The sequence below is a fragment of the Carcharodon carcharias genome, chromosome 14, assembly GCF_017639515.1.
Source record: "Carcharodon carcharias isolate sCarCar2 chromosome 14, sCarCar2.pri, whole genome shotgun sequence".
In the NCBI taxonomy this organism is placed as follows: Eukaryota; Metazoa; Chordata; class Chondrichthyes; order Lamniformes; family Lamnidae; genus Carcharodon; species Carcharodon carcharias.
The window spans coordinates 40,888,299-40,912,179 of NC_054480.1; the positions used below are offsets into that span (position 1 = coordinate 40,888,299).

A 23,881-nucleotide genomic window follows, 5' to 3' on the forward strand; every position below is an offset into this window, starting at 1 on the left:
TGTCTTAGGTGCTTATCATCTGATGGCAGTGGGTCTTCCTTTCTAACTGTACAAAGCTTTTTAATTTCTTGGATTGCTGAGTTAAGTTCTCCAAATAAAACTATGTATGGGAGTGGAGACTCCTTGGATAGAGGTACAATTTGAAATGGGGCTGTATTGCTTTAGGAGCAATCACAGAATTTGTCTTTCCATCTCATCTTTCATGGTTTACTTTGATGGAATTAATTTGAATCCTTAAACATTGAGCCTTTATGTTACAAGGAACCCTGTCTGACAGCTGTTTATATTGACTCTTAAATCTGGAGAGTCCTGCTGACAGAAATGGTGCTTGCGTTTTTGGTGAGGTCCAACTATCTTCACAGCTATTTGGCATTGAGTCCTTCCAGTTTTCCCATTATTACCTTGTCTGTTGTTCAGATATACATGATAGTCCATTGGATTGCCTTTAATTTCATGAACCCGCTGATGCTATTCCAGAAACCATTCAGTGGCCTTCGTGTTCACGCTTAAATGTGAACAGAATAGTAGCTCAAATTCAGGAAATTGTTGGAGATCAATTCAATTTCTGATTACTACATGTTGAGATTTAGCTTGTACCCAGTGTTTTAGAATGAATTTGAATCCTCTACAGATATAGCCATGTGCTTGAGCCCAGGATCCTAATTTATTCAGTGTCATTTGACCTAATGAAAGTGTATATTATCATTGCCAAAACTATGCCATGGTCAAAGGAAATGGAATTCTATCCCGTTTGCTACTTGGAAAATGTATTGACAAGTTGTTACATGAGATCAATGGCAAGAGCCTTTTTTCTTGAGATGGCTGGCTGGTAGTTTAATTTTGTTTTTACTTAGTGTTCACGCTTTCCTCAAAAGGTGAATTATGTCTGAGAATGAATTAAAGGCATTAATTTTTTTTTTTACCAGTTTGGATTTAATTAATAATCACTGTATTGAAACTAAGCATGAATGGTGCCTTGAAAGTTACAGCAATATTATTCATCTATTTCAGCTGAGATTTTTCCCCCACTATTCTATTTTTTTATTTTCTGTTACGTCCTTTCTGTAAAACGAAAGCAACTAAAAGCCAAGAAGCTAAACTATGGATGATTGCAACAGTTTCTTTTAGGCTTCATTTTTTAAGTGAAACTTAAAGCACTTTCAGCAACTCCACATCACACAGACTTGTTGAGATCCACATCTTTGGCCATTGACTTTAGTTACTCTGTGTCTTTACAAGGTATATAGTTTATTGTGCTGATAAGCTGTTCTTGTAGCTGAGTTATGTCAGAGACTCCACCTGAGAGGTAGCTGGACTTCTAAGTTTTAATTTTGGCTAGAACAGTATGAACTTGATTTCATTTGCCAATGTCATTCATAAGCAGGCTTTGTAGTGAGCACAAAATGCTGGATGCATAAGCCTGGATTTTCTATTTGAAATATTTTAGCGCCAGCAACAGCTCAATTTATTTTTCACAGGCTGTTAATGGTGTGAAAACAATAAAGATCAAAATTGAGGTGGGACAGGCTCAAATTGAATAGTATATTCAATTAAGCATGAGTGAAAGATTCAAACCCTTGAAACAATATAGAGCAAGGCCATGAAACTGGTCCCTACTGCTAAAGATTTGAATCATGAGAAAGAGTTCAAACAAAACAAAACTCTTCAGCATTGATACGTGGCCTCTTAAACTTAAGTGAAGTACTCGGAGAAACACCAAACTTTTATCTCGAACGCTGTTTCAGGTTAACCATGATTGGAGGACTAAGGAGCTTAGCTACAGATCAGTCAAAGGCAAGTTCAGGACTGATGCAAGGAAGACTATGACCCAAAGGATCATTAATAGCTAGAATCAACTTTGTACGAGGCAATGGGTAGTCAGCAATCGGGTGTTGTGCTGGGAGACCAACAGTTTTTAATAAAAAGATGGACTGGATGGCTGCTTTCATCTATGATCCATTGCTGCATTTCTGTCAGTGATGATTGACATTGCACAATGAATGTTTTATTGCACTCCATCATCCCCGGTGCTTCTCCTGCCACTCTCACCACCCCACCGCACCTGGGCTATAAAGGAAAGATTTGACGGCAATGGAGCTTTTGACTTTTGACAAACCAAAGTTTGGCTTTTTATATGTATTAGTGCTGGAAGCCATTTTTGTAGCCAGCCTTTGTCGCAAGTGAATTTTTCTGTAATCTCTTAAACTTTGGAAGGTAAACTGAACTGTGCACAGTTGATGATTCTATATTGAATAAATATTTCCAAAGCAAGGGTGACAAGTAAACTGGGAAGGACAGGAAATAAGGATTAAAGGGGCTCTAGTTGTGTATTGCTGGAAAGAGAGACATGTTGCCGAAGATTTTCATCTTGCATTCTTCAGGACAAATGCAAGAATGCCAAATTTCAAACAACCACAGCAATTTATACTACAGGAGAAAAGGGTTCTGATTGGTTGTCAAGTTGACTCTGGCTGAGGTGTCATCATGGTGAAAACAATGGGGAACTATAAGCTCTTGGGTAATTCAAAAAAGGTGCAAAGCTTGAACAAATTCCTTTTTGTGGAAAACCGGTCCCTGCATATAAATGTATGTCACTTCTAGTAAGCATAAATGAGCCACGTTATAAACTCCACTGATTATGTCAAATTGGTTGTTTGTGGAGCTATTCACATACTCAGTTGTTTAGCACACGCTGCCCAATCGCATGTGGCTTTCTACTGTGATCTACTGCTCTTTTGTTGCAATTTAGGGATCTTGTAAAATTTTCTCATGTTTGTAGCATGTAATGAATCATTTAAGGATGCTTTATATTTGTGAAGGTAAATCAGTAACTCTCCCTTAAATTTAAAACTTAATATCAAAATGTATAGTGGAGAGCTGCTGACTTCAGAACACAGGAACACATGTAGGCCTTTTAGCCCCACAAGCCTGTTCCGCCATTCAATGAGAGCCTGGCTGATCAGCAACCTAACTCCATATACCTGCCTTTGCCCCATATCACATTGTGCCTTTTGGTTAATAAAAATCTATCAATCTCAGTTTTAAGATGAACAATTGATCTGGCATCAATTGTTGCAGAAGAGTTCTAACCTTCTACCACCCTTTTGCAAAAATAAGTGTTTGCTAATTAAAAGTTTTAGAAGTGTCTCAGCCTGTGTTTGGCTCCCATTATGGTATTCTTCGTGTGATTTCTCCTATAGAAAATTCCAAAATTTGAAGTTTGGAAAGGGCACTTCTCCCTATGACTGAAGTGTAGCAGTGACCAGATTTGGCAGATAAAGAGAAGTTCAATAGTATAAAAGCAAAATACTGCGGATGCTGGAAATCTGAAATAAAAACAGAAAATGCTGGAAAAACTGAGCAGGTCTGGCAGCATCAGTGGAGAAGAGAAACAGTTAGTTTCAAGTCTAAAATGACTGATCATCGGAATGTTTCGACACCCAGGAGTTGAATTTCCACTTTGGGGACGCAAAATAGCTAGTGGATTCAACGTCCATTATTCATCCTTTTCTAGTGACACACTAATGGATCCATTTTTACGCTGAGGCAGAAATCTTTTCAAGTATCAAAGTGCAACAGAAAATGCATTAAATCAATTCTGATTTTTAAAGTATTTGCACCTAATTACTAATTAATTATGTTAATTGTACTTAAAAATGAATGCTCCGCCATGGAGACTGACATTCCAAATTCAAGTGTTGAAACCTCACCAGTCTTGCAGTTTGTACAATTCTACATTTGTATATATTTCTGTCTCCTATTCAAATTGGTTTGTGCGAACATGGGTGAGATGTGGATCAGCACGCTGTGGATGATGGTATAAATAATTTTAGATATTTCATATCAACTGCATAGAGAATGTAGCTCTTTTGTTCTTAAATTTTGTTTCCTTTCTCTAGATTTTCCCCGAAGAAGAGAGCTACGGATTTGAAATTGAGGAGAAAAATAAGACCATTGTGGTGAAATCTGTACAAGGTGGCTCTTCTGCCGAGGTAACTTCTATTTTGCTTTGCTGCAATATTGAAATTCAGATTCAATGAACAGAACAGCCCTAGAGAGATGGATACCATTACTTGGCACTGCACAAAAAAGGATCTTCCAGTTAACCATATTTGTATAGGAGTCTCTGGAAGGAAGTGGTGTGGTGGCAAGGGTGAGAGGGAGTTTCAGTGCTTAGGACCTAGACTGTTGAAGGCATGCTTCCCAATGGCAAGGCGAAGAAAATGGGGGATATGTAAGAACCACGAATTGGAGCAATGCCAAGTTCTCAGAGGGTTGTGAGGCTGGAGGAGGTACAAGGAAAGGAAAGGGGTGAGGCCGCGAAGGGGCATGGACGCAGGTGAGAATTGTAATTTTGAGGTATTGTGGATTAGGAATCGGTGCAAATAAGCTAGGACAGGGACAATGGGTGAAATGTGGATTAGAAGAGGGCAGCATATTGGGAGGGATGAAGCTATGGAAGGATTGGAAAACGAAGATTAAAATAGTAGAACTGGGTGCTATCAGACCAGAGCCAGTGTAGGTTAACCAGCACAGGGGTGATGGGTGAAAGGGGTGTTTGGTGCGAGTTTAGATGCAACGGCATGGTTTTGGATGCCTCAAGTTTATTGAGGATCAGAGGCTGGCCAGAACAGCACTGAAATAATTGAATCTGGAGATAAAGCATGAATGAGAATTTCGGCAGCAGCTGGACTGGTGCAGCAGTGGATACAGGTGATATTACAGCAGTGAAAATAGATAATCTTACAGTTAATGCTTTGTATTCAGCTTGTCTCACCAAGGGTTTGTTCAACCTATTGAAGGTGCACAAATATGAAAGACTCTAGTTCACATTTGAAGGGGCTATTTTTTGGAATTCCCCTGGGTTACACTATGAGGGCTGTGTAAGTCAAATCCCACGGAAGTAAGTCACCAGTGAAACAAAGACCCGTCTGCAGCATACCCAAATTTGTAACAAGAAGTGAATGTTTTTTTAAAATTTTTTTGTGGGATGTGGGTGTTGCTGGCTTGGCCAGAATTTATTGCCCATCCCTAATTGCCTTTGAGGAGGAGGTGGTGAGCCGCCACCTTGATCTGCGACAGTTCATGTGGTGTAGGTACACTCACAGTGCTGTTAGGAAGAGATTTCCAGGATTTTGACCAGTGAAGGAACGGCGATATATTTCGAAGTCATGATGGTGGGTGGCTTAGAGGGGAACTTGCAGATGGTGGTGTTCACATGCATCTGCTGTCCTTGTCCTTCCAGGTGATAGAGGTCATGCTTTGTTTTCTAAAATAATGGACTAGAGCTAGCTAAAGAAAAGCTTCCAGTTATTCTGTAACAAAAAAAAATTGAGCCAGAGTACTGCGAGATTAACAAATGCTTTCCAAACACCAGATGCATGAAGTATACTTATAATTGATACCCATGACTTATGGTCTGTTATAAGATGTGAAGTACTGCAGGACCAAATTGGGGTTGTAATGAAAACAGAGTTTGCTATGTGTGGCTTGCTAATATTTTGAGCAGGCTTAAAAGCTATAGCCTGGTTTGCATATTTGATACTTTTCCAAAAAACCTAGTTATTATTAAAAAAGATGTATTGAGCTCCTTAATCAAATTTGATGCCCTGGTCATATGAATTTCTTCTCATGCAGGATGACAAATTTTAAATGATAAAATCCATAGGCAACTTATCGTAACAGACTACTACTCAGTTGGACATGCTATAATTTGTCTGGTGCGGTTTTGTCGTTTGAGAGGTTATGGCACCCCTTGTAATCAGAATATTGTATCAAAGCTGTTGTTCAAATCAACTCAAAAATTGACGGTTATGCCTCCAAGATTTTTTTCAAATGCAGAAATACAGTTCCATCAGTATCCAGCAATTTCTTTCAGGCACGTTCCTCCATTTGACAGTGGAATTGGCCAAAACCAGCATTGTAATAGCATTTCCACAGCAAAGCCTCAATGTGAATAGGTTAGTTAACACTGGAATAAAAGGGACAGTAGCAACGTGGATACAAAATTGGCTGAAAATTGGAAAGCAGAGAGTAACGGTCAATAGATATTTTTTGGACTGGAGGAAGGTTTGTAGTGGAGTTTCCCAGGGGTTGGTATTGAGACCCTTGCTTTTCCTGGTATATATTAACGATCTAGATCTTGGTATGCAAGGGACAATTTCAAAATTTGTGGATGATATGAAGCTTGGGAGAGTTGTGAACTGTGAGGAGGGGGGTTTGGAACTTCAAGAGGACATAGGTAAGTTGGTGGAGTGGGCAGATAGATGGCAGATGAAGTTCAATGTGGAGAAGTGTGAGGGGATGCATTTTGGTAGAAAGAACATGGACAACCAATATAAAATAAGGGTGAAATTTTGAAGGGGGTGCAGAAGCAGAAAGACTTGGGTGTATATGTGCATAGATCATTGAAGGTGACAGGACAGGTGGAGAGAGCAATTAGTAAAGCGTATATCCTGGGCTTTAATAATAGGGGCATAGTGTACAAGAGCAGGGAGGTTATGCTGAATTTATATAAGACCCTTTTTTAGATCTCAGCTGGAATATCCTGTACAGTTCTGAGCATCATATTATAGGAAGGATGTGAATACATTGGAGAGAGTGCAGAAAAGGTTCACAAAAATGATCCCAGGGATGAGAAACTTCAACGATGAGTATCGATTGGAGAGGTTGGGACTGTTCACCTTGGAGAGAAGAAGGTAAGAGGAGATTTGATAGAGATGCTCAAAATCATGAGGGGGCTGGACAGAGTAGATAGGGAGAAGCTGTTCCCACTTGTAAAATGATCAAGAGCAAGAGGGCACAGATTTAAAGTGATTTGCAAAAGAAGTAAATGTGACATGAGAAACAACTTTTTCACACGAGTGGTTCAGGTCTGGAATGCATTGCCTGGAAGTGTGGTGGAGGCAGGTTCAATTGAGGCATTCTAGAGGACATTAGATGATTATTTGAATAGAAACAAGGTGCAGGGGTACGGGGAAAAGGCAGGGCAGTGGCACTAAGTCATAATGCTCGTTGGAGAGCCGATGCAAACATGATAGGCCGAATAAATTATGTGGTGCACAAGTGCCGCATCTCTCTCTCTCTCTCTCTCTCTCCATAATCCAGAGGAATCCCTAAAGAATTTTAGGGATTTTCTTTTCACTCAATACATATGTTTCCTCAGTCAGGTTGTGTTTATTATTCAGAGAGATAGCAGTACTGTCAGTTTGCCTAGTAATTGCCTAGCAGTTACACATTTCATTTAAATTAAAAATAATTTCTTATTTCTATAATTCAAAACAAGTAATTTATGCAAATTCTTGTTGATGGAAGCAGTATAGACTAATGCAATCTTCAAAAATCTGAGCTGTGCAAATTGATAAGAGATTTTTTTGAGTGAACGAGATCCACTGAGAGTCTGTTTTGTGGGAATTAATGTTAGGAATCAAAAACACAGTTAGTTTGACATAGCTTGTGTTTATTTTATACTTCTCAAATCCCCTTTTTGTTGTAATCCTCTTAAAGCATCTCTTGATGCCTATATTTTGCAAACCAACCACACTTATGATCTTATACTTGACCAGTTTAATTTAATAAGTCTTCTTCCTATTAGATTTTAAATTTCCCGTGGACAAACAATTACTTAAGGTTGTCATTGAAAATTCACATAAAAGCCAATTGTTCAAATGCAACGCATTAGGTAGCAGATAGGTACTAGGAATGTATACAAGTGGAAATTCTCTGGAAGTCCACAGGTGTTTTTTTTAATGAACTGTTTGCTCATTAAAAATATCTGAGAAATTAAGTTTTAAATTCATTAAGTTGTTTTCAAAGCTGTACTCGTGGAAGTTCTGAACAGTGCTCATAGGAGACTAGAATACTAAGCATGGATTTCCAGTCTGGTAATAAATGACAAAACCTTTAAGGATGCTGGTCACAGTGTCTCAACTGCATTATCATGCAGCAGGCTTATTGTGTAAAAGCTGAACAGATGTGCTTGATGTAAACCAGGATATCAGATATTTCAGAACAGGGAAAAAACAAATTTAATTAAAACTACATGTTTGTTTTACAGATTTTCCATATTATTGTATTGTTGGATTTCAATGGAAAGGCTAACTTTGGATTAAGAGGATATGGACTTGTTTACCATTAATTTAGTCTCAGCCTGTTACAGTTCAAGCCTTCCAACTCATTAATATAAAAGCAAAATACTGCGGATGCTGGAAATCTGAAATAAAAACAAGAATTGCTGGAAAAACTTAGCAGGTTTGACAGCAACTGTGTAGAGAAAGACAGTTAACGTTTCGAGTCTATATGATTCTTCAGAACTAAAGAGAAGTAGAAATGTGGTGAAAAATACACTGTTTAGGGGAGGGGGTGGAACAGGTCAAGCTGGATAGAAGGCCAGTGATAGGTGAAGGCAAAGGAGAAATTGCAAAAGATGTTATAAACTAAAGGTCAAAGGGGTGTTGATGGTGGTGATACTGACTAAACGAGGCAGTGGTGGCAACATTAAGAGTAAAAAACAGGGTGAGCAAGTGGCAGATGGCCCTAGTGGGGGTGGGGGGAGGGGACGGTGTGGGACAAAAGATTGAAATAAGCTAAAAGTTGGGGATAAAACAATGAATGGAACTAAATTTAAAAAATAAGAATAATAGAAATAGGTGGGGGGAAAAGTATATATATAAAAATTAAATATTGAGAAAAGGGGTGAGGATGGAGGAGAGAGTTCATGATCTGAAGTTGTTGAACTTGGGGTTGAGTCCGGAAGGCTGTAAAGTGCCTAATCGGAAGATGAGGTGCTGTTCTTCCAGTTTGCGTTGAGCTTCACTGGAACATTGCAGCAGGCCAAGGACGGACATGTGGGTATGAGAGCAGGGTGGTGTGTTGAAATGGCAAGCGACAGGAAGATCTGGGTCATGCTTGCGGACAGACCAAAGGTGTTCCGCAAAGCGGTCACCCAGTACCCAGTCTGCGTTTGGTCTCTCCAATGTAGAGGAGATTGCATTGGAAGCAGTGAATGCAGTAGACTAAATTGAGAGAAGTGCAAGTGCACTTGAAAGGAGTGTTTGGGCCCTTGGATAGTGAGGAGAGGGGAAGTAAAGGGGCAGGTGTTGCATCTTCTGCAATTGCATGGGAAGGTGCCATTGGAAAGGGTTAAGATGTAGGGGTGATGGAGGAGTGGACCAAGGTCCTGGAGGGAACGGTCCCTAAGGAATGCTGACCAGGGGGAGGGTGGTGAAGGGAAAATTGTGTTTGGTGGTGGCATCATGCTGGAGTTGGCAGAAATGGCGGATTATGATTCTTTTGAATGGGGAGGCTGGTGGGGTGATACATGAGGACAAGGGAGACACTATCATGGTTCTGGGAGGGAGCGGAAGGTGTGAGGGCGGATGCGTGGGAGATGGGTTGGACCATGTCAACCACCATGGTGGGAAACCTTGGTTAAGGAAGAAAGAAGACCTGTCAGAAGCATTGTTTTGGAAAGTGGCATCATCGGAACAGATGCGACGGAGGTGAAGGAACTGAGAGAATCGGATGGAGTCCTTACAAGAAGCAGGATGTGAGGATGTGTAGACGAGGTAGCTGTGGGAGTCGTTGGGCTTGTAATGAATATTGGTGGACAGTCTATCACACGAAATTGAGACAGAGAGGTCAAGGAAGGCAAGGAAAGTGTCAGTGATGGATCATGTGAAAGTGATGGAGGGGTGGAAATTGGAAGCAAAAATAATAAATTTATCCAGGTCCAGATTAGAGCACGAAGCAGCATTTAAACAGTCATTGATGTACCGGAGAAAGAGTTGTGTGAGGGGGCCTGAGTAGGACTGGAACAAGGAATGTTCCACATACCCCATAAAGAGATAGGCATAACTGGGGCCCATGCGGGTACCCATAGCCACTCCTTTTATTTGGAGGGAGTAAGACGAGTTTAAGGAGAAATTTTTCAGTGAGAGAACAAGTTCAGCCAGACGGAGGAGAGTAGCGGTGGATGTAGATTGTTTGGGCCTCTGTTCAAGGAAGAAGCGGAGAGACCTCAGACCATCCTGGTGGGCGATGAGGTGTAGAGGGATTAGATGTCCATGGTGAAGAGGAAGTGGTTGTGGCCAGGAAACTGGAAATTGTTGATATGATGTAGGGCATCAGAGGAATCTCGGATGTAGGTGGGAAAAGATTGGACAAGAGGAGAGAGAACAGAGTCGAGATAGGAAGGAATAAGTTCCATGAGGCAGGAACAGGCTGACATGATTGGCCTACCAGGACAGTCCTGTTTGTGGATTTTGGGGAGGAACTAGAAGCGGGCTGTCTGAGGTTGGGAGACTGAAGTTGAAAGCTGTGGTGGGAAAACCTCCCGAGGAGATGAGGTCTGTAACAGTCCTGGAAACAATGGCTTGATGTTCGGTGGTAGGCTCATGGTCCAGGGGAGATAGGAGGAAGTGTCTGCAACTTGGCGCTCAGCCTCTGCAAGGTAGAGGTCAGCATGCCAGACAACAACAGGACCACCTTTGTGAGCAGGTTTGATGACAAAGTCAGGGTTGGACCTGAGAGAACAGAGTATAGCAAGTTCAGAAAGACACAGGTTAGAGCGGGTGAGAGGAGCAGAGAAATTGAGATGGCCAATGTCATGCCAACATTTCTCAATGAAAAGATCAAGAACAGATAAGAGGCCAGAGGGAGGGGTCCAGGTGGAGGGAGAATATTGGAGGTGGGTGAAAGGATCCATTGAACAGGGGGAGGAGTCTTGCCCAAAGAAGTGAGCAGGGAGACAAAGGTAGTGGAAGAAGAGTTCAGCATTGTGCAGAGCCTGGAATTCCATTGAGGTGAGGGCGTAAGGGTATGATACTGAGTCCTTTGCTGAGCACTGAACATTCAGCATCAGAGAGGGAAAGGTCGGGGGTATGGTGAATACATGGCCGGGGATGGGGTCAGAGGGATGGGAAGGGGTGGAGGGTCCTGGATGGGTGTTGGAATCAATGAGTTTTTGGAGTTTGCTTTCCTTAGCACCTGAAAGAAAGAGACAAAGTTTCTTGTTAAGGTGTCGGATGAGACGATGAAGAATAAAATGAAACTGGGGACAAGGACAGCTTAGAGATAAGGTGAGCCGGTGCTGCTGGTGGGGGAGGTCGAGTGTGTTCATATAGTGGCGCATGGCACTGAATGTAGATCTCAAGATGCGGCTAGAACAGCAGTCCGAGGAACGTTGTATGTCCCAGAGATACCAGTAATCCTGGATGGAACTTCAGTTGGAATCCAGTATATATTTCACCACACCTACTTCTCTTTATAGTTCTGATGAAGAATCATATGGCTCAACGCTAACTCTGTCTTTCTCTCCACAGATGCTGTCAGACCTGCTGAGTTCTTCCAACTCATTGTTTAGTTACAATTTTTGCCCTTCCCTCATAAAACGCACATTACCTATGAAACCTGCATTTGCTTAAGCCCTGTTATGGAACTGGTTACAATGAAAATGGTTCTGAATATAGTGTTCATACTTGGGGTGAGCATGGCAATATTGGAACAATGCACTACTTCGAGTTGCTATGCATGTTGGTTTAAAGTCTTGAACCTTTGCTGCTATTATCATTGTCCTTGTTTCGTTTAAGTCATAAATTGGAAGTTGGTGCTAATTTGGACAATATCGTAATGGTGGCTAACCCATAATGACCATGCTGTTTTTTTAAAAAAAATCTGACTTTTTATTTGTACTATAGGTGGCAGGTCTTCAGGTTGGAAGGAAGATTTACTCCATCAATGAGGATTTGGTTTTTCTTCGACCACTTCTGGAAGTGGAGACAATTTTAAATCAATTCCATTGCAGTCGGAAGCCACTGAGGGTGCTGATTGCAACAAAACCCAAAGAGTGAGTCATCTCATGTGATCAACTAGAGAAGCTTGTGCAAAACTGTAATGTGCCATCTGAGTGCTCCACATTAGTTACAGAATCATAGTACACTCATTTCTGTAAGCTGCTTGCCATTTGGGGCTATCTGGCTTAAAATTAGATAATTGCAACCAATGCATTTCAACAGTTTCCTCACTAGTTGCTTTTGTCACAAATTTATTTTGAGTTCTGGGTGTTGAAGATTGGAATACTTCTACATTCACTGTTGGCGTTTGCAACTTTTTGATCAGTTGCATTTAATGTTCGAAGTGAAGTAACCTTTACCCTAATGTGCTACATTTTAACCTTTGTCTTACACAGCACTCCCAATTGTGCTGGTGTGACTCTTTTCACTTCCTACATCTGCCATTACCTTAATGTTTGTTTTAACTTGTTTTCACTTCAGACATTTTGTGAAGAACAATTCCATCGTTTCAGCTGGGATCTGAAGTCAAGCCCAGGTCCCAAAGTTTAAAGGACAATGTTGTAACTTGTTGAACCTTTTATCAACTATCCACATTCCTTTCAGCAATTTTTAAAAAATCTTCACAGCCATACCTATCACTATCTTGGGGGTTACTATTGACCAGAAACTGAACTGGACCAACCAAATAAATACTGTGGCTACTCCAGAGCAGCTGAGAGGCTGGGAATTCTGTGGCGAGTAACTCACCACTTGCCTCCCTAAAGCCTGCTGGCCAGCTACAAGGCACAAGTCAAGAACTTCATGGAATACCCTCCACTTGCCTGTGTGAGTGTGACTCCAAGAAGCTCAACAGTATCCAGGCCAAAGAGGCACACTTGATCAGTACCCCATCCCAGAGTGACCAATTTGTGGGGCAAAAACATAAGGGACACTTTGTTATGGGGGACAGTGCAGGGATGGAGAGAGGGGAAGGGCTTGGGAGGTGGGGGGGGGCGGTGAATTATCTCCAGACTGTTTGTGCGGGTGGTCCATGGAGGAGGCTGGATGGCAAGCCTTTGGGAGTGGGGTAGGGGTAGTGGGGAGCACATAACCCCCCACCCCCACCCCAATCCAGTGGCAGCGAGCCACCTGTAGCCAAGTGTAGTAGTTGGCATATACAGGTGCATCCTGCACATGCATGTGAATCACAGATCTGAAATACAGTACAAATGCCATCCTGGCAGCAAACAACCCAGGACACAGGTCAATCGCCTCCAAATCTGGCAAGGTTGCTCACCATGCCCCATCCAGCCCCTTAAATATTTACTCCTTCTGCCATCGACATACAATGGCAGTAGTGACTACAATATATATAGGATGCAATACTGCAACTTGCCAAGCTTCCTTCAATTGCATTGCATTATCTGTGACCTCTACCACCTAGAAGGGCAAGGACAGCAGATGTATGTCCATCTGCAAGTTCTCCTCCAAGTCACACACCATCCTGAATTGGAGCTATATCACAGTTCCACTGGATCAAAATCCTGGAACTCACTTCCTAACAGCACTTGGGTGGACTAGAGCCAGATCAACTGCAACAGCTGAAGAAGATGGCTCACCACAGCCTTCTCAAGGGCAATTAGGGATGGGCAACAAAAGCCGAGCCAGCGACACCCACTTACCAATAATGAATGAAAAAGTTATGCTGTAGCATGATGTTTAAGTCAGCACTACTCAAATAAGCACTACTCAAATATTTCTACATTAAGGTCCCCCTCCAAGTATTGACATGCTACTAAGTACCTGTCCTAGACTAAGGAAAACAAAATGCAAATCACCACCGGAAGCAAAAGCAACATTCAATAAGATCTGATGAACTCACTAACTCCTTGAATCCAGGGATCCCAGCTTGAAAACAGCTAAGTCTGGTTATTGGGAGAGGATATCATGGATAAATGATTTTAGATGAAATTATGACTAAGCTTATCTTAATCTTAGTCGGTTATTTTCACCAAGTTAGGGGTAGAGTCAACTAAATATGAATATGGAAATGTGTGCTGAATGTCTCAAAAATGGGTCGTTAGAGCACATTCCTGTTAAGGAACCCAGCTGGTTTTTCTCTGCTTAACTAATTTAGATAAAGATGTTGGGAACATTGGGGTAAAGATGCATTATGTTCCTTTGTTTTGCTGTAGTATAAATTATGGCAGTAAGAACACTAAATATGCTCCTGCTTTGAGGTTATGCATTGAGTGTCCTCTTGGTGACATGATATGTAATTTGTTCCATTTTTAATGCCTCCAGTAGTATGATTTCTCTCTGAAAATAAGCATAGTGAAATCCTATGAAATAATTAAAATATACCTTAGTCTTTGAAGTATGATGTAAAGTTCTGACAGCATTTTGTAAACCAAAACAAGTTATTCACATTCAGTTCTAACCTGCCAAAAGCCTACCTACATTTAATCAAATGGATTTTTAAAAGATCTAGATTTATGAACAAACCAGATCAATCAAATCCAAAAAAATGGAGTGCTTAAATGAGCTATAGCCATGTAATGGTAATTAATGTGCTCTCGAACAAAATAGTCATTCCATGTGGCTGTTGGGCACATTTGATGATGTTGATTTGCTTAATTGACCCTGTTAAAACTTGTGCAGTGTTGATGCACCTTTTAGTAATTTTGGCTGGAAGGAACCATTGTTGAAATGTGGCAAGTTCTTTTTTTTAATGCAAGTCCTCGGGTAATAATACCAAGATTTTTTTTCCATGATATGTGCAAATGATGCAATGACACAATTTGGTATAACATATGTTGTCTTGCAATTTGGTTTGCTAAATATTTTTTCCTTGAAGTTGGTAGACCATTTTATATCCTGAATGTAACTTCACTATTTGATTTCATCTTGTGCCATCATCACTTAAACTGTTGCCATCAGTTCATTAACCCACAATGCAAAGTACTTATTCAGTATTGGCGTTTGCACTTGTTCCTGGGCAGTTAGATATTTTGTATTTTGAAAGCTCTGAATATTGAAACCTCATGTTGGGATAAAGCTTATGTGGAATTTGAAACTTCAATTACATTTTAACAAACTGCTGTTCGTGGTTCAAATACTGATCCAAGTCTGATTGCTGCATTTCTTTCTGTTTGAATTATTATGGCAACAGGATTTTGTAGGGAAGTCCTTGAAGAGGTCCTTTTTAACCTAGAGCGAGTTGTGACCAGCCTGGGAATGTTAAGTTGTCCTGATAAATACAAAGTTGAGATTCACCAGCTGAGTGTAGTTACCCAATGTTTATGTTGCAATGTTAATGCAGGATAATCAAGGTTCCCGACTCTTTGGAAGGACTGAACTTCCAGATACGTGGAGCTGCCCCACCATTTGTTCATGCAGTTCTGAAAGGTAAGACTGTTGGGAAATATGTAAGTATGTTGGGAAATTAGGATTGTGTTCTACAGATCTGATGCAAACATTGCCTGAGTTGCAATATCAACTGTTATAATCAATGACGTGTGAACATTTCTATGTGTTATGTGACTTTGCACCAAGATAACGTAGCGGCCCTTATTTTGTAGTTAACGGTGACACTTGCTGCTGACATCAAATAAAGTTGTGCATAAACCTACTGCCATCCTAGTGATGAGAATCTTGGCTGCCTTGAGGGAGGAGTGTTATAGCAAGGCCCAGTATTGTGTTTTTATAATGATGACTCATAAGGGACTGCGTAAACATGTTGTGGGTTCATTTATTTCAACTGGGCTCATCAGAATATATATGCTTCGATTGAAAGAAGACAGCAGCAGCAGAGCTGTGTTCTGTTCACAGGCCAAAGTGAAACTGAGAATGCATCACATGACACACTTCCCTTCCAGTGATGGCATGCTGCTATCCCTTAAAAGCATATTACAACACTTAGCAGTGCAGGTTCATGTGGGTGAAAATGGCAGGCAGTTGTGGGCACAGCTTACAGTCATAGCACTACAAAAACTGACCAAAAAAAGGCAGTTGTGGTAAAAAGGCATTGAAAAATCATATTTCAAAAATACATTGGAAAATCATATTGAGGGAAGCAATGAAAAATTATATTTAGAAAAGGCTTTGGAAAATCATATTTTAAGAAGGTTATGGAAAACCATTATTTGTAGATATAACTTATAAAAAGCTAAGAATATAAACTTAATTTGTAAGCACTGCAATTTTGATTAAATCATTTTAAAAAGTGATATTTAAAAAGTCTGAAATAATGCTCAAAAGTCATGGGTTTTATTGTTGAGACTTATCAGATTAGTCGTTTGGTAGTACAGAACTTGAGTATTACTGAAAAAAGAGACTTCAAAGCTTTTGGTCTTGCACTGGCAAGAAAACCAATATAAGGGACAAACAGCAATTATACTGTATGTTAAGAGAGTACTGATTGGTTGGCAAGTGGGCTCTGATTGGTAGAGATGTTGCCATAGAGAATTCCCCAGTGATGGTGACTGACAGTTAACTGCCAAGCGTTGTTTGAAATTTAAACCAGGCAGTTTGGCCCTGAGTGGTCAAGGCATTGCCCTGAGGAATGAGTCAGCAAATGGCTGTCACTTATTTTGTTCAGCTGAGACGTGCTGAATGTGTGTAGATGTTCTTTCTGTCTGCAAAGAACAGGGCCCTATGTAGCAATACATGTTTCCAGTACATTCAAATGTGTCACACTGCGATCCCGACTGACAATCTTAAATTAGTTGTCAGCATAATTTTTAGCACACGGAGGATTATATAGCAAATGTAGTCCAATCGCAGAATCACATCCAATGTTGGACACTGTGTTTTGAGCTTTACAAGCACTGGCTGGTTGGGTGCGGGTTGGTACATTGCCCGTTGTGAACAGCGGCTGGGACATGGCCTTTGGGATATCTGGCCTACGTATCTAGCATCACAATGACACTGAAGTTAATATACCACATTACTTTTTCAGGTTATAGGCGAAACATCTTTTTGGCTTGGCGGTAGCATCCTGTTAGTGGCGATACCACTCTAGACCTGCCACCATTGTGTGAAACAGTATTTATTGAGCTTATAAACTCAGCAACTCGCGCAGTTGAGTTTAGTTTTAACGACACCATGTATGCCCAAATAGATTGTGTTGTCATGTCATTTGTTTGTACTGGAAACTACATACATTGCATACAAAGAACATGTACACACATTGCGCCTGTTTCAGCTAAACAAAATAAGTAACAGTCATTTGCTGGCTCATTCCTCGGGGCAATGTATTGACCATCCAGAGTCAAGCTCCCTGGTTCAAATTTCAAACAATGCTTGGCAGTTAACTGTCGGTCACCATCACTGAGACATTCTCCATGGCAGTGTCTCTACCAATCGGAGTCCACTTGCCAACCAGTCAGCATTGTCTTCTCATATAGTATAAATGGTTGCTTTCCTACTATATTGGTATTCTTGCAAGTGTCCTGATGAGTGCATGTCACTTTTTTCAGCAATACCTATCAGATTTTTAAAAGGCTTTAGGTTAAAAATGTTAAATCAATCTATTTTAACTTTTTAAATTATGTAGGCCTTCTCTGAGTATTTGCGAATTGAGAGGAGGCCTCTTGGATCTAATAATGGTATAAAATGTAAAAGTCCTGACTGGTTCCTTACTTGGTGTTTGAAGGAATGAATCCTCAGGAGCAGCATTGATTGGCCCACTGCAACTGTGGATTATCAAGCTATAGTGCACAAATATACACTTTGAAGCTGGAGAGCCTTTTCCACATCAGTTGTGAACACTGAGCATATCGCCACGACTGGCACTTTAAAATCCGCTCTAAAATAGTTACAGAATACACACTTGGAGCAATGCCAGATGCATCTTAAATCTTTGAGCTAACAATTGGAGAAAATTTGTCAAGTGTTTTGTTAATTTCTTGTATTATGAGAGGTTTTTGTTTAACATTTCTCTTGACAACAACATTTCAAAATCATGTACTTTTTCTGAGCCCTGCCGTGAAATACACTTATCTTTCTCCTATTGCACATGTAGTGTGCCATCTTCTCACCAAGCAGGAACAATTCAGAACAGGCTTTAAGCAACAGTTGCACAGGCTATGTGTGTATATTTGGGTATGATGGGGATTGTGGGGGGTGGGGTGGAATGGTAGTGTGCAGCTTCTTGTAATGCACTTGCTTTTTTTTTTGCCTGTATCTCACTTTCATTTGAGCTTTATTTCCTGTTCTGTACCGAGAACTCTGAGGAAGAACCTAAGTCCTAGCACCATGTCTCAACCAATGTACTGCTTTAGTGGAACACTAATTCCTCTTCTTTTTCCCCAGTTGGAGCATGGAGTTTTTGTTTTCCAAACAGAATCCTGGAAACTATGCTTAGTTGGCATTCTTCAAAAATATGCTTGAATTTGAAAGCGTTGCATTTAAATTGCAGTTACAATTCAGGCATTGCATTTTTGTCTGCTTTTTCTGCTCCTTCCAAGATCATGGGATCACTTTCACCTTGGAGGATGGAGACAAAACCTCACAAGCTCCAACTTTGATTGCCTTCAGTCAACAACTAAGAAATTTACATGAAAAGATTATTCACTAATTTTGGGTGTTGTGTATACTTCCTTTCTCTCTCTCTCTTCATCTCTCTCTTTCTTTCTTCTGTCATTGAAGGTTTACCCACTTGACAATTCATGGCTTCAATCATGTTGCAAACCTATATATATAACACATTGTTGATATATCAACACGTCATGCCACTTAATTCTCACAATCCATATGAAATGCAAGTTTCAACATGATTGACAAACTTTTTTCAGCAACTTCCTTGTATTAACAAAATATTTTCATTCAGGGCTTCACTGAAAAGCTCAAAATGCAGCTTTTATATTTCTACAATTACACTAACCTTAACTTTCAAATGCTTGGGTGGTGACCTGCAATTTAATTTCCTTTGATCAATAAAAAGAAGTTTGAACTTGCAGAGAAATGGCATAATTGCAAACAGGTGAGGAGGAGGTGCTGGGATTTTATTATTGGAAAAATGAAAGATGTTTCAGAACTAGAAACATTGTGGGCGTTGCAAGTGAAGAAGCTTTTCTTTTTTTTTGTTTGAACAAATTTTTGATGTGCTTTTGTTTTTGATTAATGATGGCTAAGATCTCAACTTTAAAATAAGTACACAGTCCAAAGCTTGCTGCTTTCTTCAGATGCATTTCTGACTTGGGTGTGTTGGGAGGGAACCAATATCCAGTATTCAAATCAACATTAAGTTCAGTGCACATAGTTTGTTGAACCATGACAAATATGGTTAATGTTCACTTTTGCCACAATCCATTTTTAATGTTATTCATTTTAATTTTTATGGTAAATATCTTTTGTTTTCTGAAGCATTTATTTAGAAGTTTTAAAATGCAGGCCTATATTGCTGCTGCTATTGAGTTATAGTGACAACTGAAGCTCTTAAATTTTTGTTTAAAATCTCCAGCAAGGTTTTTAGTTAACTTGTGCAGTCTGGTTCAGATAAACATGTATCTGATCCAAGCATAAACTATGATTAAAGCATGAAATTGTAAGGTATCAAGCCATATCATATTCACCAACATCTAGACTTCCTAATCCAGTAATGGCACTTGTCGACTCAATTCTGATGTAGGCATAAGACTCTTTAAATTATTCATTTTCCAATGGGCAAGACTTCACGTCACCATCTACAGATTATCATCTATAGATTGCAATTTCTGCTTGATTTAAATTTGTTGACTTTATTTGGTTTGGTAGAAAAGCACCCCAACGTGCTTTGTTGTGGCATAATTCAGAAATAATGGAATGCTGAGCATAAGGAGGAGATATTAAAAGGTGAGAACACAGGGATGGTTTTATGAGGGCCTCAAGAGGCAAGCATGGTGTCGGGGTTGTTAGCCTCCCAATGTCTTCTTTGGTTCTGTGTCTGTTTATTTCTAATTATGCATCTGGTTAATGCCTTAGGATATTTTTCTGTTAAAGGCACTTTATAAATGCAAGTTGTTGGTTGTTCTGTGAAACTTAGTGCGAGAGTGCAAGTGTTCTCTTAGAGAAGGAAAGGTAAATTTGAAGGATTGAATTTGCAACACAAAATGCACAGAATAGCAGTTACCAAGTCTACTGCTTTACTCCTTCCATACTGAACAAGCCAGCTGTTCATCTAGTCTGTCTCACCTAGTGCCAAAACATTAATTTACACCTTCACCACTTTGCTCTTCCACGTTTCCAGTGCTCTCTTTGCCAGTATCCTTGCACTATCTTTCACAAATTGCACGTCATCCAGAATGCCACCATTCCCACCCCCCCGCCAGATTTTCACCTGCGTGAATTCTCATCATCCTTGTCCTTATCAAACTCGACTGGTTACCTGGGCCCCCGAGATTCAAATCTAAGATCCTTGTTCTCCACTCCAAATTCCTCTAAGGCTTTTCCATTTCGTGTGTGTTCTCCTGCATGTTTTATTCCTCCAATGCCTGTTTGTTTCTGCTACATCATTGATGGTTTCTCCTATAGTGTCTATGTTCCCACCTTCTGGAACTCTCTCTTAACTCTACCTTATCAATGCTCTTCCTGTCTTCAAAGGTTCTGCTTCTGCTCTCTCCAGATCCATTTTCCTTTCTTCCTACTGCTTGAGGCCCACTTATTTTCCAATGCGCTATAAACTCCACTTGGAGTTGGCTTCAACTCCACTTTCCTGCCTGCCTCCCAAAACCTTCGACTCCCTTGTAGATTTAGAAAGCTGCAACTCAGACTTGAATATTTTCCATGACCCAACCTCCACTGCTCTTTAGGATAGAGAATTCCAATTACTAATAACCCTCAGAGAAGAAATTCCTTCTCACCACTTGCTTTATTGGGTGGCCCCTTAGTCTGAAATTGTGCCCTCTATTTCTAGATTCCCCCACAAAGAAAAACATTCTCTCAGCATCTACCCTATCAAGCCCCTTCCAGAATCTTGCATATTTCAATAAGATCACATCTTATTCTTCGAAGCACCAATGAGTATAGGCAAAAACTGCTTAGCCTTTCCTGATATGACAGCCCCATCATCCTAGTAATCAACTTATAAACCTCTGAATATCCTCCAATGCAAGTATATCTCTCCTTAAATAAGACCAAAACTGTACAAGGTACCATTGATGTGGTTTCACAAGTACCTTGTACAATTACAGCAAGATGTCCCTCCTTGTATGGTTATGTACGGGGGCACCCAGAGCCCTCTGTACCACAGCATTCTGCAGCGTCTCTCCATTTAAAAAAAATCTGCTTTTCTCCACACACAACCACCCCCCCCGCCCCAAAAGTGGACAAGCTCACAATTCCCTACATTATACTCCGTCTGCCAAAGTTTTCCCCACTCACTTAACTATCTGTATCCCTTTGCAGACTCTCTGCCCTTCTCACAACTTGCTTACTAACCTATCTTTGTATCATCAGCAACTTTGTCACTGTCTCTTCATTTAAGTCATTAGTATAGATTATAAATAGTTGAGTTGAGGCCACAGTGCTGATCCTTCTGGTGCTCTGCTAGTCATAGCTTGCCAATCTGAAAATGACCTATTTATCCTGATTCTTTATTTCCTGTTCGTTAACCAATGTTCCATCTGTGCTAATTTATTACCCACAACACCATGAGTCTATCTTGTGTCGTAATCCTTTACATGGCACCTTATCAAATGTCCATTGGAAATCCAAACACACTACAGCTACTGGTTCTCCATTACCCACTCTGCTTGTTACATCTTCAAAGAGCTCTGAATAAATTTGTCTCCCACTTTCGTTCAGTCAAGCAAAGTCAACAGGATTTTATGATTTTATAAATGTCCAGCACTCCTTAATAATGGATCCCAGCATTTTCCCAGTAACAGATGTTAGGCTAACTGGCCTATAGGTTTCTGTTTTCCGTCTCTCCCCTTTCTTGAATAGGGGAATTACATTTACAGTCTTCCAACCATTGGGACCTTTCCAAAATCTAGGGAATTTTGGAAGATCACAATGAAGATAAATACTTTTTTTTAAGGCCCAAGGATGCAGTCCATCAGATCCAGGGACCTGTCAGCCTTCAGTCCCATTAGCTTTCTAGTACCTTTTCTGCAGTGATAGTGATTGCTTTAAGTTTCTCCCTTTTGCCTCCTGATTTTCGACTATTTTCAATTGGATGCTTTTAGTGTCTTTCACTGTGACGATAGATACAAAATGCTTGTTCAAAGTCTCTGCCTTTTCCGCGTTTCCCGTTAATTTCCCTGTCTCACCCTCCAAGGGACCGGTGTTTGGTTTATTTGTTCTCTTCCTTTTTATATACTTGTAGAACCTCCATGGTCTGTTTTATCTCCCTTTACTTTTTAAAGTCATCCTTTGCAGGTTTTTCTCTTCTGGCCCACCACGAATCTTCGCAACATTATTTGCCTTTCTTCCAATTTGATATTCAACTAACTTAATTGGCCGCCGATGGTTCATCCCTCTCGTAGTGTTTTTCTTTCTTCATGGGATTTATCTTTGTGAGAGCTACGAATATCTCCTTAAATGTGTGCCACTGCTTCTTTACTGTCTTATCTTTAACTTATTTTCTGAGTCTACTTTAACCAGATCTGTCTTGATAATTTTGTAGTTTAAGTTTAAGACATTAGTTTCAGACCCAAACTTCAAACTGTCCTTTCTGTTGCTTATTTACTGTAACCTGTTTGTGATGGTGTTGGGAGCTAATGCTAAAACTGCCCTCAAAATTAATCAAAATGAATCATTTAAAGACAAAATCTTTGTGCAATAGATTACAGCAGGACATTGCAGAATTTGGGCCAGGAAACAATATTGTGTAATCTTTATGGTAAGAGCTATTTATATAGAGATGTGTGAATACCAGGATTCCCAGAACCATCGACTAAAAGCCGTATGTCTCCAGGCTTCTTTTGCCAAAAATGCAAAACTACTGGCAAGCAATGGGTGTGAGAGGCTGCAGGAGATTGTGTAGGTCTTTGAGTAAAGCTTTCACTAAGACTACAGCCAGAATTTTCCAGTGCCGCCAGCAGTGGGTTTCATGGTGGGTGGGAGCGGAAAATTTTGAGTGAAGCCAAAACTTGGATTCCCATCAGTGAAAAAACAATTTGGAATTTTTCCCTTTCATGGTAGGATGATGATAAGTTGGCTTTCCCGCTGATCCATGTTGGGGACACCGTTTACATGTGTTAGTGTCTCATGAATAATCATTAAAAATGTAACTCACCAGATTCATGCTCCCCCTCCCAATTACATGCCATGTCAGCGGCAAATTAGACTGGTCTCATTCACAACCAGATATATGGCGTGCCTCACTTTTATTCTACACTTCGAGGTGGGCGCAACATTCAAAGCTTAGCTGCAACAGTGCAGCTCCCATTCCTCAGCAATGCCAGTGTTAGCCCACACTGGTGGGGCTGCTTACCATGGTTGCTTCAGGTGTTCAGCTGGGCTGCTCACCGTCGTTGCTGTGCTACTCTGGCAGGACAGCATTGTGTGCTGCGAGTCTTGGGCAGCGCTGCACTCTAAATCAGAGACCAGCAGGGTAACCTGGGGAGATTGGCGGTGTGGGTGGAGGGGGGTAACAACTGGGAGTGGAAAGCTGGAGCCCAACATGGAACAGTTGAGCACAAGGGGTGGATGGGAATCAATTTGCGTGTAGGAGAGGGCATGCACGTAAACTCTAGAGTACGAAAGGGGAGGGGTTAGTGTGGCACAAGAGGGAAGGGTTGAGCTGGGGGGAAGGGAAATGGCTTTGTGGGCATTCATTTGAGGAGCCACAGAGCTGAGTGAAAGATGATCCTAGGCCCTGGACTGATGCCAAGAGGTTGGGGTGAGACATTAAAGGCAGTCCTGGGGCACTCTGGGCCATGTTACAAGGCTATGCATGGTGCACACTTTGCTCACTCCATGGAAGGGCAAGGTCTGTGTGCTCACTGGGGATCAAGCAAAACTTGTTGTGCAGGGTGGTCAGAGGATCACAGTCGATGGCGATGGGGGTGTGTGGCTTGGAACTGGGCTGGAGATGGGATGGTCATGGTCAGGGGAGGCATCTGCAGTCTGTAAATGGGTAAAATGTGATAAAGGGGGCAAGGTACTTAAGACTCTTCTGGGGG

General features: G+C 40.8%; 1 protein-coding gene across 1 annotated transcript in view; it reads left to right on the forward strand.

The window, feature by feature from the left end:
- Window positions 1-23,881, forward strand: part of prex1 (phosphatidylinositol-3,4,5-trisphosphate-dependent Rac exchange factor 1) — a 222,355-nt gene that overhangs the window by 134,717 nt on the left and 63,757 nt on the right. The window contains exons 17-19 of the mRNA XM_041204802.1: window positions 3,900-3,992; window positions 11,697-11,845; window positions 15,094-15,179. Coding sequence (XP_041060736.1) covers window positions 3,900-3,992; window positions 11,697-11,845; window positions 15,094-15,179 — 328 coding nt within the window. The remainder of the gene's footprint in view (window positions 1-3,899; window positions 3,993-11,696; window positions 11,846-15,093; window positions 15,180-23,881) is intronic.